This window comes from Argopecten irradians, chromosome 14 (assembly GCF_041381155.1).
Source record: "Argopecten irradians isolate NY chromosome 14, Ai_NY, whole genome shotgun sequence".
NCBI lineage: Eukaryota > Metazoa > Mollusca > Bivalvia > Pectinida > Pectinidae > Argopecten > Argopecten irradians.
The window spans coordinates 35,461,871-35,480,953 of NC_091147.1; the positions used below are offsets into that span (position 1 = coordinate 35,461,871).

Genomic DNA, 19,083 nt, shown 5'->3' on the forward strand with positions numbered 1-19,083 from the left:
AAAAATACCCCCAGTCGTTCCATTTTATCCAGTGACCCTAAAATTTTCGCGCATTCTAACATTCGAGTATTTATTTTCAAATTTTCGTGGATAATCAGCTTTTCTGATTAAAAATCCTCATTTTAAGTATCTTTACTCTCATTAAATTAAATAATAATTCGCGAATATGAACTGTAAAATAATTGCAATCACAAAAATCGCGAAGAAAATCGTGAATGAAAGAAAATTTGCAGTGTATATCACTTTTCACCGGAATGATATACTTTCTTCAGAAATTTCTATTTCGTTACCATAACAACGCAAGTATTCTAATAATTTTCCGCCTGGCCTCCCTCAAAAAACCCTTCTATACCAATGTTCAATAAACTGGAATATCTCAATTCTGGTCAATCAGAAATCATTGAGTTGTGTTCATTTTGAAACGTAAGGGTCGAGTGCACATCTTCTTAACATGACGAAAATTTGCAGTAAATTTTATTCACATCCGTTTCCTTTTTAGAAAGAAGAACAAGAAAGAAGAAGAACAAGAAGAATACACGGGGTTAACAAGTCCACAACTTCGTTTTGGAGACAACATTTAGGTGCCGCTACCTAGTAACACTGTGTGGAAATGACACCGGAACTAGGTATACGGCACATAGCGAAGGAGGTGTACGGCACATAGTCACTTTATATCTATATGGGAAGTTGTACGGCTTATAGTTACTATTACATATCTTTTCAGTTATGGGATGGTGAAAACAAAAAGGATAACTATTTAAGACTTAAAATGCCTGATATGTTTCATTATTAAATTATAAGTCTTACTAACACTTTACAATCATGCATAACATTGGAGTTGGTTTGTTGACACGTACAAAACACACTAATTTCGTTCCCACTCACTAATTAGGTTATCGTTTGTAGATCCAATTATATTCAATATCCACGAAATTGTCGAGATGCTAATCCATGGTCAAATTTAGAAATAAAATGATTACGATGATGAAAATCATGGAATGATGGTGATGATATAGATGATGGTTGTCATAATAATGATGAAGATTTAGGATGATGATATGAGTAAGATGTTTGAGAATGAGTGTGATAGCGATACTGAATGTGAATAAGAATGAAACTATTTAGCTAGGTGTAGTATATTGCACATGAAAAAGAAATAACAATAAATTATAAAATTTAAGTCGCAAGAATTATTACTCGTTTACTCTCATATGTAAATATTTAAGCTTAATATTAGGAAACGTTTGATTTTGGTTGTATTATTTTAACGTCCTATTAACAGCCAGGGTCATCAAAGGACGTGCATGGTTTGTTGTTGGATGAAAGCTGGAGTACCCAGAGAAAAACCACCGATCAGCTGTCTGTAACTTGCAACTGCCCCGCATGGGATTCGAACCCACATCCCAGAGGTGGAGGGTTTGTGGAAATATTTAGGGACATCATAACCACTAGGCCACACGAATCTGGCATTGAGACATTTTCTAAGAGACGCAAATGAGAAAACTTACAGATAAGTCTGCAAAATCGAGAATAATTTAGCACCAAACTATCTCCAAAAGTCAATCATACTAATAACTATGCTTTAAGAACTAATGACAATTATAAAATTCTTCTTCGCAGACTTTCTTTAACTCTTTTATACATTCTTCTCTGCATGTATGTGGAATAACTTGGTTGAAGCGATTAGATCATCACCTTCATTAGAAACTTTAAGAAAAATATATCTGATTCATGTAAAGCTGATGAATAAGATCCAGCCTATTACAATTTTGGTGACACGAATACGAATATTGTGTATGCAAAGTTAAAACATCGATGCAGTCAGTTTAACTTGTTTCGTGCAAACGTCACCAATAGCCTAAATTGTATCTGTGTTCATAAGTGTGAGAGTGCCTATCAATGGCAGAATTATTTCATTAGATAACTTAAGAAACTTGAATGTTTATATAAATTTGAAAGTACTGATCATAAAAACCAAATTATTTTCAGACGTGTGCATCAATTAAAAAAGTCCAGCAAAAAATGTAATTAATGTTATTAATATCACCCATGTCTATTGTCTCCTGTTTTGTCATTATATGTTACGAGAAGGCTTTTCAAAGTTCAAATAACTTTTGCCTGATCCCTTTGTCTTTTGAATTGACAATGAAATATGTGTAAATTAAAACTTTTCAAGTTTTTAACATTCTAAATTTTACCATCCAGATGGCGACGTATCTGTATATAGATGTACGTAGTGTCGGAAAATTTGTTCTAAATTCGCTGACGTTACACGTCATTTGACTGAAAAATATATGTATATACATAAAAACAAACATCATCTTATAATTTTACACCTTACTTATTATCTTTATGATAATTACCGATATCGATATCACTATAAGCCGTACACCTCATTTGCAATGAGCCGTACAATATCCAATCAAATTATCAGCTATGAGCCGTACACCACCGAGATTTTATATTGCTCCCCTAACATACATATGTATATAGATGAGGCTGAGATTATTTTTTCTTGTGAATCTACCTTATAAATCATAATAGAGTAATGTAGTATTAAATTATGTATATATGGTCGATGGAAAGTTCTTTTCCAGTATCTGTTCTAACGACAGGCGATTTACGTCGGTACCTCCCTTGGTGTGGTGGCATGATTACATCTGGCAAGCTTTTTTGCGACACTTCTCGAAAACCATTTATATATCATTGTGTGGCTGATCAATTCGGAATCACGTGTACTAAACGTCAGTATCCAAAATCATCTCAAAATGCAGATAAACGCGACAAACTTAGCTCTGTTTAAATCCTGATTTTCTCACTCTCGCTTCAGGGGGTACCTAGTTCCGGGGTCATTACCACGCGGTGAGTAGGCTATACTTGTTTCATGTTCATTTCTGTTAATTCCATTTCACTTGATCATCTTTATTATCGCTTGTCGATACCTACCCACAAGAGAGCTAACTCTGTAATATGCAAAGACGGAATACATTATGCAATCGCACAGACATTTCGTCCTTAGACTATCAACTTGAACAGCTGGGGCACCTGTAAAGTGCTAAATGGAAACAAAAACTAACGTTATAATGGACCGAAACGTTAGATTTCGTATCGTTTCGTTACATTTTGCTTTTGATTCACAATTTACAGGTACCCAATCGGTGGAGTCAATTTTGCAATCATGTTTCGCGGTTTCCCATGCAATGATAAACAATATTGCCAACAAAACTTACACTGATAATAAAAATGACTATGACATAGATGGTAGATGTTACAACAAAGCCATCTGTTAAGCCCAAGTTAGGTTTTTTGTGTAGAATCATTGGTTTCTCATTGTACAGACTTGATAATTAAATCCATTTCATGACAAAGGGGATTGCATAACAGAATTGTTTAAGAAAAATAAATCGAATGAGTAGGATTTATTTGATTCGGTACCCATAAAACATGCCCATGTTAAATATACTTTCAACATTTAACAAAGCCGGAACCTTTCCAATGCAAATATATGTACATGTATGCACTTTAAGTCTGTAAGGACAATGTATTGGATTCAATCAAGGCGTGATAGGTTTATTTTTCTATCTTGTTAAATCTAAAATATTACCAAAGGGCAGTAAGGTTTAGATAGCGCAGGAAAGCCGGAATATCTGGAGAAAAAAGATCGACCTACGGTGCTCACCCGAACAAGTTTTCAAAAGAGGTAGAGATTTAAGATAATATTTCTTATCAATGGGACAACTCTATACAGCCGTATAAAAGAAATTTCATTTCTCATTTTCTATCAAAAGCACCCGTCTCTGTCATTGAAGCAGCTCTTTTCTATCTGTATTCAGCTGTCCTATTTATCGCCTCCGTCACAATATTTACAGCATTTAAAATTATTAAACGAAATGTTTATGCGTTAAGTATGTTGTTATGTAATGATGAATTTCTGTGGTTTCACAGAAAGCAAAGATATTTGACGGATCGTCAGCTGTCAATCAAACTGCACAATTTTTATATTCGTCTTTGCATATTACAGAGTTAGCTCCCCTTGCGGGTAGGTATCGATTAATACGTCATTATTTTGTAGCCAAATTCACGTCGTTTTCTCCGAAACGTATGACGTTACACTCGAAAACACATGACGTCATAAGCAATACCTACCCGCAAGGAGAGATAATTCTGTAATATGCAAATATAGCATTGTGTATGCTACGATGTTTGCTCCGACATTTAAAAGAAACGCGTGCCTTTACAGGCACAAGGCTTGGCTATAATACACCTGGCGATCGGTCATTTGTAATATAACCCCTTTGATATAAGGAGTAATTAATACGCCGATTCCGGGATACAAGGAACTCTTCTGGGTAGGAGGTAGAAAAACGTTGATTTGGTCATGTGACCGCGAAAAATTTAGGGCACATTTTTCCGTCATGGCGGTGACACTTATAGGCAGAGAATACCAATGTCCGGGTAAAGGTCATAGTCGGTAATACTTGCTCGATAACGGAACTAAGATACATATGTAAACTGTTATGTTTTGTGTTTCTTATTTGTTATTGATTTTTGGGAAAATGCACCAAGGTAAGTTATAAAATATTTGTGAGTGAGACGTCAGATACCGCTGATTTCCAACTGCTAGGCGACAGCTCTATTTGATGCCGTAATTTACATGTCATTTCCTTATGAAGTGTCTTAATTCAATTTTCGTGCATATTTAGATTAAATTTAATACAATATGTTCCGATAATTAATGTTAATTGTTCTATCATGATATGTAATTTTCCACCCGTGTTCAATCATTACATATGCCGCCATTTTGTTTCAAATGTGCCCTAAATTAAGTCACGTGGTGATGAAAGTCACATGACTAAACTGACTGACTGTTGTATCCCGAAATTGGCGTATTAAGCCTTAATACAAGGAAAACAAAATCAATTAAACAGTATATTTTCATTAGCTGTTTACATTCACCGTTAGACAACTTTTTCTACATAATGTTATCTTTTCACACCCAATAAGGACATATTGTAATGTCATGTGCTTACGTAAATCTGCGCCAAAAATCAGAGTTTATATCATATATTTTACAAGCAAGGTAAAATTGGACAGTCATTCGTTATTCGTTATTCTAATCACGAATAACTGTCTAACTTTACTTCTGGCCGTGTAAAGCAAAGTTAGAAAGTTATTCGTAATTCAAGCGTCACCTGTTTTGACGGATGCAGCGAAATTAAATATTGTCATATTTTTTGTTTAATTCCTTGGAATAACTCTATTTTTGCAGAGTTTTCCAGAAAATACTTAAAGCACAGATCTTTCTAAATTATTTGAGAGGTTTATTGTCGATAATAAATCATTTTACTGATTCCAAATCTTCAGTTGAGCTTACATTTATTCATTTTTTCATTCGCTCTTTAATAATTATTTCATTGTGGCTAGCCTGGATTATCAAATGTCTAAAATACAACGGTCAAATGACGAACATACAGAGCATGAACCTCGTTTGCGAAGCCATCAGATCCTTCATTAAGAATGAAGATCTATATTATTAGTAGAGCGAAATGACCCAAACGATTGCGTACAAATTTTTAAAATTGTATATAATTTCATAATATCATCATTGATACGGTACTATCGTATGTATTAAGGCGAGGACCAATGACCAACGGAAATGATAACAATAAAGGTAATATATTCAGTTGATGCAACAAGCTAATTAAACTAGACTTTAATTTCGCTCCTTTACGATGCACCAAGTTACGCTCCAATACAAGATCTAACAACGCCCCGTTCGGGGTCAACTCAGCATGTCCCCTGGCCTAGAATTGGAACATCTCGGGACATAATTTAGACCGTTTATACTTCTGAAGAAATACACAACACCTCGATTTCGTAGGCGAGACGCTGATTGGCTAGTCACATGTGTCTAATTTTAATTAGAGTGGTTAATCAAACTTTTCCTTAATTGTTTTAACAAATAATTCCAACACATAGTTATAACACTAAATATGGGGTTATGAAATTAATAATTACTGACACATATTTTGACATGCATTAATAATCCGGTACAGAGTAGGGCATTATGGCGGATTACGGAAAATCCTGAGGATTAATATTTCCAAATGAAGCCTAAAAGCAGGACATTCTCCAAACACACACCACGGTCGCCTAGGGGCGTAACTGGATAGAGACCACATACTGTTATTTGATAATCAGTTTTAATAAAGCTTATAGAGATAAACAGCGTCTACGACCACGTTCATGTTGTTCAAAAGAGTAAACAATAATATCGACTTGAAGGAAATAAAAATTAAAAGTATTGTCCTTTCACAATAGATACGACTGTCGGCATCGTTTGCTATCAATTTTTAATAATGATAAAATAAATTTCTTTATTTTGATACACATTTTATAGATGCTAGCTATATTTGATACTCGAGTAAATTCAAAATTATTCAGTGTTTTCACGAAAGATGATAGAAATGTATATGTTATAATTTTTCATATTTCCTTCATCAAAAATTTGACGTCCCTCAATGTCTTAATAAAATTCCCTAGTAAAATATCTTTTCTCGATCGTAACATTTCTGTAGCTGGCTGATAAGCTCTTTTTTGTTAATTTTAATTCTCAAATTTTAACTACTGCTTTCCTTTTTATTAGTGTTGTCTCATACTCTCACTTGGGTTAAGGGTTCAAACACTCCATTTGGTGTATAATTGCGGAGTATTGACCGCTGGTATTTTTATTTATTTATTTTTTAACTAATAACACAGAAACAACCAAAATTGTCCTCTCATATGATTAGTCCAGGATCTATTTGTGATTAATATTTAAAATTAAATACCAGCTATAAGCATTTCAAACGTAATATGATCTGAAGGATTAATATGAGTCATTATTTGGTATGTATCCTGAAACGCAATTGACGATCTTAAATCAACAACAAAAAATGGCCTTATTATAATTAAAACTTAACCAATTTGAACCAATTTGTAATGATAAAATAACATAAAAATAAAAAGAATTATCTTTAGATAACGTCAAAGGGTTTCACATCGTTTCTAGATAAATGCGTAATAAGATTCAACTTCAGAGCCAAGTAGATTAAGTACAATAGGTCGAATATGGTACACTGGTCTTAAAAATTATGACCCATAGACACGTGTCTGGTTAATGCGCACATTAAATATATATCTGATTAATAATAATAATAATTCGTTTTAAGAGGTTTAAATGAATGTATCCAAATTAAAACAACGTGTAACACTGACACAGATACACAATTCGTCTAGCCATGGCGCGCTCCACCTTAGGTAACGTGCAATATTACTGTTTATTATATTATTAGTAATATTATTTTAATTTATTTTTAAAAGGCATTCCTTTATCTATCATTTTCTATTTTGAAATGGTTCGATTTTTTTGTAAACAGTATTTATCATTATACGAAACTGTATATCTTAATTTATTTCTTCAAAAATTATCTCTTTGAAATGAATCACAATTTAGATATCGTAATACTGTTTTATTTTTATTGTTAATTATTGCGTTATTAATCATTTTTTTATTTTGTTTGATTCCGAGGTTTGGCACCATATAAACACTATTTATCATGATACAAACTAGTCTAATTAAATCTATTGAGTTTCTTTAAGATAATTATGTATGATATTAACGGATTTCTAAAACAAGACAATAAAGGGATATTAATGTAGGAATATTTTATAATATGAATATAGAAAAATATGGAACAAAATGAGTGAAATGAGTATCTAATTGTGTTTTTCAAACAATAATTTTTAATTTATAGGTTTAAACAACTAAATAAAAAAAAAATCATCAAAAAATAATAACGTCTTTTATTTTTGATAAAACATTTTTCAGAAACAATTTCATTTAATTTTTTTGTACAATTTAAGTAACATATAACTGGAAATGTAAGTGTCGCTTCACATAAGATATTTCAGAAAACAATTTTACAGTTATAGATTTTGATTTTCATCCATGTAAATTAAATGAAGGGAAGAAAAATCGTTTAATCTTAACCTAAAAACAGATACAAAACTCATCTTACTATATTCAAAACACTTTATGATTTTGATTATATAGGGTCTACTTTCACAAACGTTCCTCAACTTAAAATTAAAAGCATTACAGAGGTGAAGGATTTTTTTTTTAATAAGAAACATTTCATAAAAATATATAATATGCATTCTTTATAGATAATTTCAAGTTACGGGATTACTTAAATTCAAGAAAATTCCGCAAAACTGGGTTCTGATTAATGCATGTACAAATAGGATAGAAAGGTTCAAATTATTATACTTTCACGAATAGATATAAATTAGATGATAAGTATTGAAATACAATTTAGGATTATGTGACGAATGTATTTATATGACTTATAATATTCAATAAATAAATAATATGACACTAACCTCTGTAGCAAATATAGACGTAACATATATTGGAAGTCGACCTCTAAATTGAAATATAATATATCTAGAACGAATATTATATTATAAATTACAATTGTGTAAGATATCTGTTTTTATTTCTTTATCCCCTACAGGAATTTGGACACTTTTGTGTCTGCTTAGCCAATTTGGATGTATTCATGGTAAGTATACACATCAAAATCATCACTTGATAAGAATTTATAAAGAATGGCATGCTCCTTAATTTAAGATATTATCCAATTAAAAAGACAGTGAAATACTTTCAGATATATATAATGTTAGTTTATCTTTTTTTAACATCAAAATTTAAACTATCAAATTTTCTTACTCGAAATATATCTAATACCATTTCTTCTTGAAAAGGTGCACCCGACAATCGAGGGACAGAGTTTATCATCGGATACATGGAAAACATCGCTGTTTCTATGAACGTCGAACTTTTCGTCACAACGATGAGGACGACGACAGTCAATGTTAAAGTGACCGCTCCGAGGTACAGCGCAGCTGGAATCAATGAAGCATTTTCCGTCACGGCTGGAACTGTCAAACAGCTCTTCTTTACCCCATCTATACGTCTTGCTGGAAACGAAATGAGCTCTAAAGCTGTCTGGATCACTGCTGATGATGAGGTGGTTATATATGGCGTTAACAAGGAGACTTACTCCTGTGACGCCTTCCTTGGACTACCCACTGACGTCCTTGGTACGGAATATTACGCCATCACATATTACCCACCGTACTACCAATGTGAGCTGCTGATTGTTGGCGTGAACGACAGTACGACCGTGAATATCAGAGTTGGGGATGCTATTGGCAGTCGGTACATATCATGGGGAGGAAGGAACTACTATAGCGGAAATACACTGACCGTCACGATGAACAGATTTGACACATTCCAGTTAGTTACATACGGCGATCTGTCTGGAACCTACATTGAATCATCAAAGCCTGTCTCTGTATTCAGCGGAAATCGGAAGACAAATATCGGTTTAGGAGGCAGTTCTGATCACTTGGTTGAACATCTAACGAACGTTGACACTTGGGGAAAGCGCTTCGTTACTGTTCCTATACCAAGGAGAACTGTCGGTGATTACTTCAAGTTCATAGCCAGTGAGAGTAGCACAACTGTAACTATCAGCGGAGGATATTCCAATACATTTACACTTGCAAGTCCAGGAACCGTTGTTCAAAAGTCAATTTCATCCAGTGCTTATTGTCTTGTACAGGCAGACAAGCCGATATTGCTTGTTCAATTCTGTCTAAGTCAGCAGTCATCGAATGAACAATCTGATCCCATGATGATGATCATTCCTCCGGTGGAACAGTTCGGAGCCGACTACACTTTCACCACACCGAAGTACTCTCTTGGGTCTTATAGCAACTACTTCATGTTCATCGTCAAGGAATCAGAAAAATCAGGACTTCGCGTCGATGGCAATGCATTCCCCTCTAATACTGTATACAATACTATCAGTGGTACCGATTATGTAGGGGGTTACATCAGCGTGTCTGAGGGGTCCCACACTGTACGTCACACATCTCCTATCTCCATCTTTGGTGGATATCTGTACGGGCAGGCCAACTTCGAGACCTACGGGTTTACCACAGGCATGCGTATGGCCGGCATTAACACGGTAATCATTGCTGAATATCTACATTTTTCTATATTGTATCGGATAATTATAAGACTGCATTTTAAAATGCATCTCTTTTATACGATTTCAAGTATATTCAAAACAACACTTAAAGTAATGACAGAAGCATAATACGTCAAGTGTAATAGTATTTCTTTTATTCGTAGTATAAATTTGTGTAATATATTTACGACTGAATATCGGTGTACTTTAAAACTGTTTTGTAGCCAATTCACCAATGATATTTCTTAATTGATTGGTCTAATCTTTGTTTTAAAAGAGCCTAAATGTGTCTTCAAGGGTTAGTGATTCAAGCATTATCATAACAATCGTCCTACGAAACATAGAATTCACTTGTTTGAGTTTCTTATTTGAGTCTATTGCTGAGTAAATGTAAAATAAGATGTATATGTCTTAAGTTGGCAATTTGTTTAAACAGACACTTAAGCTAGCTGCACATAAATGATGGAGTGAAAGATATAAAATTACTATTGTAGAGATTAAAGGACAAAATACGGAGATCATTTTTTCTCGGATAATTCAGCCAATAAATGTTTGATATTTTCCAAATATTAGACTCCCATTTTGTGGTCTCAGAATCACACATCAGTTGCCGTATGTTCTGTTATTGAAATATGACAAACTCTGAAATTCGAGAACTATAGAACGCTAAGTACGGCATTTAACATAAAATGTTAAAAATATCTTGTATTTGCTTCAACAGATTTGCGTACCGACTGCCACTGTGGTTGGTGATGGTATAGACAATGACTGTGATGGGCTGATTGATGAGGAACTGTGTACTACAGAAAACCAAGGACGAGGTGAGTGCTATTCATTTGACCAGTGGATCACAAAAATGATGATGTCATTGAAATGTGATGACCGCTCTCATCCTAACAACCATCAATTTAATAATCGTTCTAATTTCCATTTTCGAGACTCTTGTAACAACAAACAAATTTATTTTATTTTTTTTTTTTTTTTTGTAGACATAAAGATCGTGATTTGTATATAGGGATTGAATGTATTTTTCTTATTTTCTTTGCGGCTATGAAAAGCAGAAACTATCTACATATTCCGTGGAGCACGTTAGCGTTAGCGCTCCTCGGAAGATATGTAGATAGCTTCTGCTATTCATAGCCGCTATGAAAATTAGAAAAATACATTCAATCCAAATATTAATATAACAATTATTTATTAAAAAAAAAATATTGAAATATTATTATATTTAAAATCATGACACCCATTTACGACAAGAAACGAGATTAATCGAACCGCTGGCTGACAAAGTCGTTCCTCAACGTTGCGTTTTCAAGTTTCCGCCTTCCGGTCGTACTATTTTTGTAAATGACAATTGATAAACAAGAAATATAGTCAAAATAAGTTTCGATTGGCTTATTACAGTAACCTTTAGTTGATTATATATCAAGAAACAACACATTAGACATTACACATTAAAATATTGCGGGGAATCGTCGTATTCATAGTGTTATCATAGGCAAATATTTGTTTTCGTCAGTTGGTTGATTCATATAGTGACGAAACACTCAGAATGTAAATATACATTGTTTAAGCTAGATAAATATGTGTTTATACTAATAAATATACACATTAGTATAAATAAGAACAGGTTTAAATCTTTAAAATGGGAATGTAAAACGAAATTGATATATTCATAGTCACAAAAGTTATTCACTTACCGTTGATACTCAGCACTTACCACCCCATTCTTAATAATTTATTTAAATAGATAAAATGTTAATTTTCATTTCGTCTTATGTTTCTCGCCGTTGTCCTAATTACGGCGAGTCGGTTGATTATCACTGCGCCAGATGGCAAAACAGCCAAATGAATCTTCATTGTTAACATATTGTACGCAGGAATCTTCCATTTGGTTGGTGTTAAACATCCCCTTAGGCCATTGGTATACATTTTCGTATATTATTAATCCTTTTAAGAAACTTTTAATTTTTGTTTCGCAAAGGTAGCGGGCCTTTAATTAGTTAATCATATCTGATAATAATCGTAATACTATTGATATGGATGTTATTTGTGACGATTGCTAACATAGTCTACACTTACTTATTATACTTATTTGTAAATTAATCAAGTCATCAAAGATTTTACTAATGGCTGGATAATAAACCAAAATGCTGAAATTTGTAATTTGTAATTCTTGTAGATGACGATGGTGACGGAACTGCAGAAGAGGACTGTGCAACACCTCCTCCAAGTATGCAAAGCCACATTTTAAAGGCCTTTTTTCGCTATGCGTCTTACCTCATTTACCGTATATATTAAGGGAACATGAATTTAAATTGAATAAAGATATACTAGAGATGAAACAAAAGAAGTAAAGTTATATCAACATAAGTCGTAATACGCCATGTTACGGTGAAATAAAGCAACATATTCAATTATTTCAACTCTTGCTGGATATTGTGAAATTAATATTTGGTTTGAAATTTACAATAGCTCGCACTATACGCTAACCTTTCAAGGAAAATAATAAATGCAGAAAAAAAAATATTTTAGCTAGAACGAACAATGTTAGTAATAGTATTGCACATATAAGAACATGGACATTTTATGATTAAATTTTTTTTTTTTCAATTATTAATTTTTTATCACTTCATATTTATCCAACTACATGTATTGTCCTTTAATCAATTTAGTTGATGGCGGTTGGAGTTCATATGGAGCATACGGCGCATGCTCACTAACATGTCGATCAACAACAGGGGGCGCTACTACTGGAATAAAGACTCAGACCAGATATTGTAACAATCCTGAACCTAAATATGACGGAAGACAGTGTTCCGGAAGTGCGACAAACACTGCTTCCTGTACTCCATCAACCTATTGTCCAGGTAGGTATTTATCATAACTTAATGGCGATGTTTACACTCAACTTTTATTTTTCAACTCTATGGTTCCCATAAACAAATATATTACGTTCATACTTCTAAAACTAAAAAAAATAAATAACTTTCATTGAATTTAAAACGTTTGAAACAATCGCTTACCGCATTATAAATAAAATAATCTATATTGAGTGAGAGCGATATCAAAACTATATTGAGATATGTTTATTTTGAAATAGATATATTTTTCGCAGACCTGGTTTATGTTTATAATGTATTTTGATATTTTTATCTCAATTCACAGAAGATACCTATATTTTTAACATTGTTATCTGTTTTTCATTTATTAATTCAAAATATATTTCAATTGCCTCGATATTTTTGTGATATACAAATGTATCGCTTCAATAATGAGATCATATAATTGCCATACTGCATATTGATGGTGTACTCTCTCAAGTGTTATTTTAAATATTATTTTCTATTTCTAGTTCATGGTGGATGGGGTTCCTGGGGCTCCTATGGGTCTTGTTCCGTGACCTGTGCCTCTGGCACGAGGACGAGGACTCGGTCCTGCAATAACCCTAGCCCACTATACAACGGTAACGACTGTAGTGGAAGTGACACGTCCACAACCAGCTGTACATTGAGTCCTTGTCCAAGTACGTATGATGGTGTTTACTGATACTGTTTGATATCAAATATTCGTGGGAACTTTTTCTCGTGGTTAACAGCTTTTGAATCATATCGTGGCTAGAAATATTCGTGGTTTACAGATGGAACAGCACAAGTAACAAAACACGGATTAATCACATTTCGTTGTTTTTTATTCGTGGTTCTATAGCAACAAGAAAAATCAACGAAATGTTTTACATAACGAAAATATATACTTGTAAAAAGAAGAAAGATATAGAATTTATTATTTTCTTTTGAAACAGTAATTTGAAAAGAAAACTCATAAACATGGTTTCAAGCACATTTTCGTTGAATTTTCATTCGTCGCAAACTGTATTTTATTTTTCGTATTTTCTCTGAGCAGTGTAAGTCATGGACATTTAGTACAAGTAACTTAACGGTAATTTCTTTCAATTAATTATATTTTTTTCTAAATAACGTTATATAGAATCATTATTAATTCCTATTAAAAAAGGGATATGTTCAAAATTATCAAATGTATTTTCATCATGATATTATAATTATTTTCTAGAATAAAACGTATTCAATGCAACAACTCAATTATCATGATTGAAAAAGCTGATTGCCAATGTTTGATAATTCGTTTCTAGTTGACGGCGCATGGTCGAACTGGAACGCGTGGAGCACGTGCACAGTCACGTGCGGAGGCGGAACTACCACCAGGAGTCGCTCTTGTACTAATCCTAGTCCAGCACATGGCGGTGCCCAGTGTGCAGGCAATGACACAGCTACCATAGAATGTAATACTGCCGTGTGTATAAGTAAGTTATTGTTTTTTTGCGGGATTAATGTTACACAATTGTATGATGCATGTATCACAGAGGAAAACCTTTCCTGGTGATCAGTATTTGTGCACTTCAATTTCTAACAGTAATTAGTTGAATATATTTGCACATCGTTAATGTGAACTAATGTACAAACTAATGTTTGTCAAAGTTAATACAAACATTTTTTTTTATTTTGCAAAAAAAAAAAAAAAAAAAAAGGTGATAGCGATAACGATGTGCATGTGTTGTATGGTTTTGTACATTTTGTATATAGCTATTCAGCAACAATGTGTAATCACTTATTTTACATTAACAGTTGATGGGGAGTGGGCTGCATGGAATGCATGGGGTACATGTACGTTATCTTGTGGAAATGGAACTCGATCCAGAATCCGAAGCTGTTCTGATCCTCTCCCTCTTAATGGCGGACTCCAATGCCCCGGAGCGTCTAGTGATTTCAGCGAATGTAACACACAAGACTGCCCCGTTCGTCAGGCCGGGGTTTACCATCAGGTAAACTAGCAATATGTAAATTTTGAAATATTTTATAATTTTTTTATACAAATAATTCTCAGCAAATACATGACTAAAACAAATTGATTATTTAAAAATGATCAAATTTTGTTTTCAAATCTTCGCACGAAAGCGTAGTATTAATAGTAATAAACCAATTATTTTTATTAAAACAAACTACAGTTAAGTCTGTCTATACAACCAACCCAACAGGCAAAGAAAAGTGGTTTTCATAGCCAAGTGGTCTTTGTACACATGCTTACTCAAAAAAATGTCGTTAAAACATGTTTTAAACGAAATGATTACTTGTCTTTCCGTTCAAGAACAAAACTTTTTGAATAGTTTTATATAGAAATTACATGTAAATACATAAAACATACATTTACAACATGTATTTAAGGTCCACGCGTCGAATGCATGGGTTCGTAACGTGCAGTCGATCGCGATCGAGCAACTTGACCGCTAATTATATATAAATTGCCGTTGTTTGAAGAATTGGTCTCGCTCTTCACCACGTTTCAACGGACCCATGTGTGTTCGCCGACACGTATTTGGCGAGTCTTCAGTGCATTCGCCATGCATGATGTTGCAGTTTGTTAGGGAAATTCCACTTTTTATGTGCCTACGCATGCGTACTAGATTGTTTTGGCTCTGGGACGGAACTACTGATTTCCCCATTTCCGAAGAGGGGTTTTCTATCGTTTTTGAAAAGACATGGAAATGTTGGGCATTTTTTTATTGGCGAATATTTTCATAAGGATAAATGCTCTACTATTCAGCAAAGTTTGGTACTTTATGACGAGATTTTTTTCACCTCAAAAAATAACGGGGCTTTAACATAAAACTTAGAAAACAATAAAATCATCGTCGATTATATGTTATAAAACTTTATTTGTTTTCGGACTTATAGAGAATATTCCTTCTTTTCAGCTCTGTCCCACAAATTGGTTTACCTGTGAGAGTGGCCAGATTACCTGTATACAATTCCCGTTCGTGTGCGATTGTGGAAACGATTGTGACGACGGAAGTGACGAAACAACGGGATACGCTGGATGTAGCGCTGATCTTCTGGCTTCCTGTGGAAACGGTGCCGAGAGTAAGTAATCGCTAGTGACATAGTGACATTCAATAATGTATATTTCGTCTTTGCATATTAAAGCGTTACCTCCCTTGCGGGAAGGTATCGATTGTGACGTCATCGTTTTATGGGAAACATTTACGTCGTTTTCGCTGAAAAGTATGATGTTACGCTCGCAAACACATAACGTCACAATCGGTACCTACCCATAAGGGTAGATAACTCTGTAATATGCAAATCCGGAATAAAAATAAAAATATGAGGTATTAAGATGATAAATAATAATCATTGGATAATTATAGCTAAAAGCCTTTTAATTTATACAAATGGTGGGAATAGCTTTTCACTTTGAATAAATTCATAATAGGTATTTAGTATGTATACTGAATAAAAATACTGTTTGAATAAATTCATAATAGATATTTAGTATGTATACTGAATAAAAATACTGTTTGAATAAATTCATAATAGGTATTTAGTATGTATACTGAATAAAAATACTGTTTGAATAAATTCATAATAGGTATTTAGTATGTATACTGAATAAAAATACTGTTTGAATAAATTCATAATAGGTATTTAGTATGTATACTGAATCAAAATACTGTTTGAATAAATTCATAATAGGTATTTAGTATGTATACTGAATAAAAATACTGTTTGAATAAATTCATAATAGGTATTTAGTATGTATACTGAATAAAAATACTGTTTGAATAAATTCATAATAGGTATTTAGTATGTATACTGAATAAAAATACTGTTTGAATAAATTCATAATAGGTATTTAGTATGTATACTGAATAAAAATACTGTTTGAATAAATTCATAATAGGTATTTAGTATGTATACTGAATAAAAATCCTTCTCTATCATTTATACGATTTTTTGTTTTTCATTTTTACAACAGGTATCCTCCGAATGTCATATGGGTTGGTTTTATTGGGAATATCATTGTTTTGGCTTCTACGACGATGATGCTCTTTTAATTTCTTTGCTGACACTCAGTATCTAAATCATCCTCGCAAAGACTTGGGATATTCCAAATGGACAGTGATTCTAGCTTTCATTCTCTAATTTATAATACTTTTAATGACTATGGAATGTTTGGCATTGCCTATGAAACACAAAGCAAAGAGAATGTTTATTGTTATGCCATTTTAATTGGAAATTATGAACTGTAACACACAATTATCTTTGTTTTGATAAAGTATCCTATTACATTTACCTACTAGTGGTATAAATTTCGACGCAACAAAACTACGATATCAAAGTATTTTGTATATGTATAATACAGATCTGTTGTACTTAAAATACTCCATTTCTTGTTTTTGTATTTGTATCACAAATAAAGTTATGCTGATGTGTTATTTTGTTTTAAATTATGTACTTTATTGTTATTTATTCATGTTGCACTGCAAGTATTTGTGCCTTTCACGATTTATCTTTTTTTAAGTCACGTATCATTGCGTAATTAATTAGTTGTTTTTTATTCACACTAATACAAATTCGTTAAAAAATCTTAAAAAATGAAAATGCGTTCATAATTAAACAAACACTCCAAGGAACGTCGTTAATATCATATATCATGACTTAAAATATGATAAACGAGTTAGGATGTAATTACTAAACACAGACAAGGATATCATATTAAAAACATTGTAGATTAAAAACGAAAATTTCCAATTTTTGCGGTTTCATCATTCATTCATTGCGATGGAAACGAAAAATGCGAAAATCTAATACCCACGAAAATAGTCGGCAATACGGTACATTGTTTCTCGTCAATGGGTATCATACTATGACAAGTTACGAAATGTATTTCCGCCTTGTTAAGACTATTAGCCATTTTAGGATTTTTTTTCGCTTGAAAAAGAAGAAGCAGTTCGATCCCCAAATTACGCATTGTCTTACAAACACAACCACCAGAATACCGTTTTTTTTTCTTTTTTTTCTTTTCTATTTTTTCTTTTTTTTTTTTTTTTTTTTTTGTTATTTGATTTATTTGTTCATTTTGCATACAAAATCTAACTTAGAACATAACAAAAATATAAATCAAATCATCGTGCTAATGTCTCACTTGAATTCTTTTAGTCTTTTTAGTCTTGCATTAGTATCTTCCCCTTCGCAAATTATATCAAATTAAGTATTTGTTCGCGCGTTTTATCCATAATAATTACGTCTTTACCATCACAACCAACAACAACAACTTAATAATGTAAGGCTACGTTTTTCTTTACCCAATTCCCATTTTTTAACATCTGGAATTCCGCAAAGGACATCAACGATGCAAACATCAATACATTGATTTAAAAACAGATCTTATATGAAGATTTATAAACAAAAACAATAACAAAATAAAATGATAAACTTCAGCATATTCCATATGTAATCGTTTCAGTTTAGTGTTAAGGTGATTTTAAATTTTAAGAAATGAGTCTTAAATGGTTCTCTCTGTGCGGATCAAACTTTCGTGGTGTTAGCAATATACCGCAAAAGCGCCAAAATATTATCTCCGCGAAAACAACTGGCTGTATGGTAAGCAAACATAATATACATTCAAAAGTAACGTAATGCGGTGAGGATTGTATGACTAAATTCCTTGGGTGATGATCATTGACCTAAATATCGTAACATAAAGTTAGTACGGCGTTAACAACAGAGGATAAAGAATACGGCTTGCTTATACGATTAGACAAACTATAACAGTAAATCGAACGACTTATATTCAAAGCACAAGGAAGTCGATAACGCTCAGGATGGTGTTACCGAGTCTTGGTTAGTTTGTTTTAATATTACAAAGACTATATATTAAACTCATTGTTTATCCAAAACAGTAGCAATAAAACACAATCATCGTTTCGCTTGTTTACTCAATAAAGTTGAATTCTAAATTTATATTAACCACGATAACTATCGCTCAGACACCGTTCCTTACGCACAGACCGCACATCGTGCATACATCGTCCGCACATCGTCCGCACACAGCATATCATGTAACGTTGTGCGGTCACACAACTGTATGTTTCCTATCGGATAATATAGATATAGGTGTTTAAACAATAAATGAAGAATTACTGCGG

At 32.9% G+C, this 19,083-nt stretch overlaps 1 protein-coding gene across 1 annotated transcript; it reads left to right on the forward strand.

Annotated features, from left to right (window-relative positions):
• Positions 1 to 8,720: 8,720 nt before the first annotated feature.
• On the forward strand, positions 8,721 to 17,365 carry LOC138307175 (uncharacterized). Its single transcript, XM_069247808.1, is given in 9 exon segments — positions 8,721 to 10,079; positions 10,804 to 10,903; positions 12,265 to 12,315; positions 12,758 to 12,952; positions 13,438 to 13,608; positions 14,233 to 14,403; positions 14,726 to 14,922; positions 15,853 to 16,018; positions 16,911 to 17,365. Coding segments are annotated over 9 exon segments (2,478 nt in total). The 3' UTR covers positions 16,979 to 17,365.
• Positions 17,366 to 19,083: the final 1,718 nt, after the last annotated feature.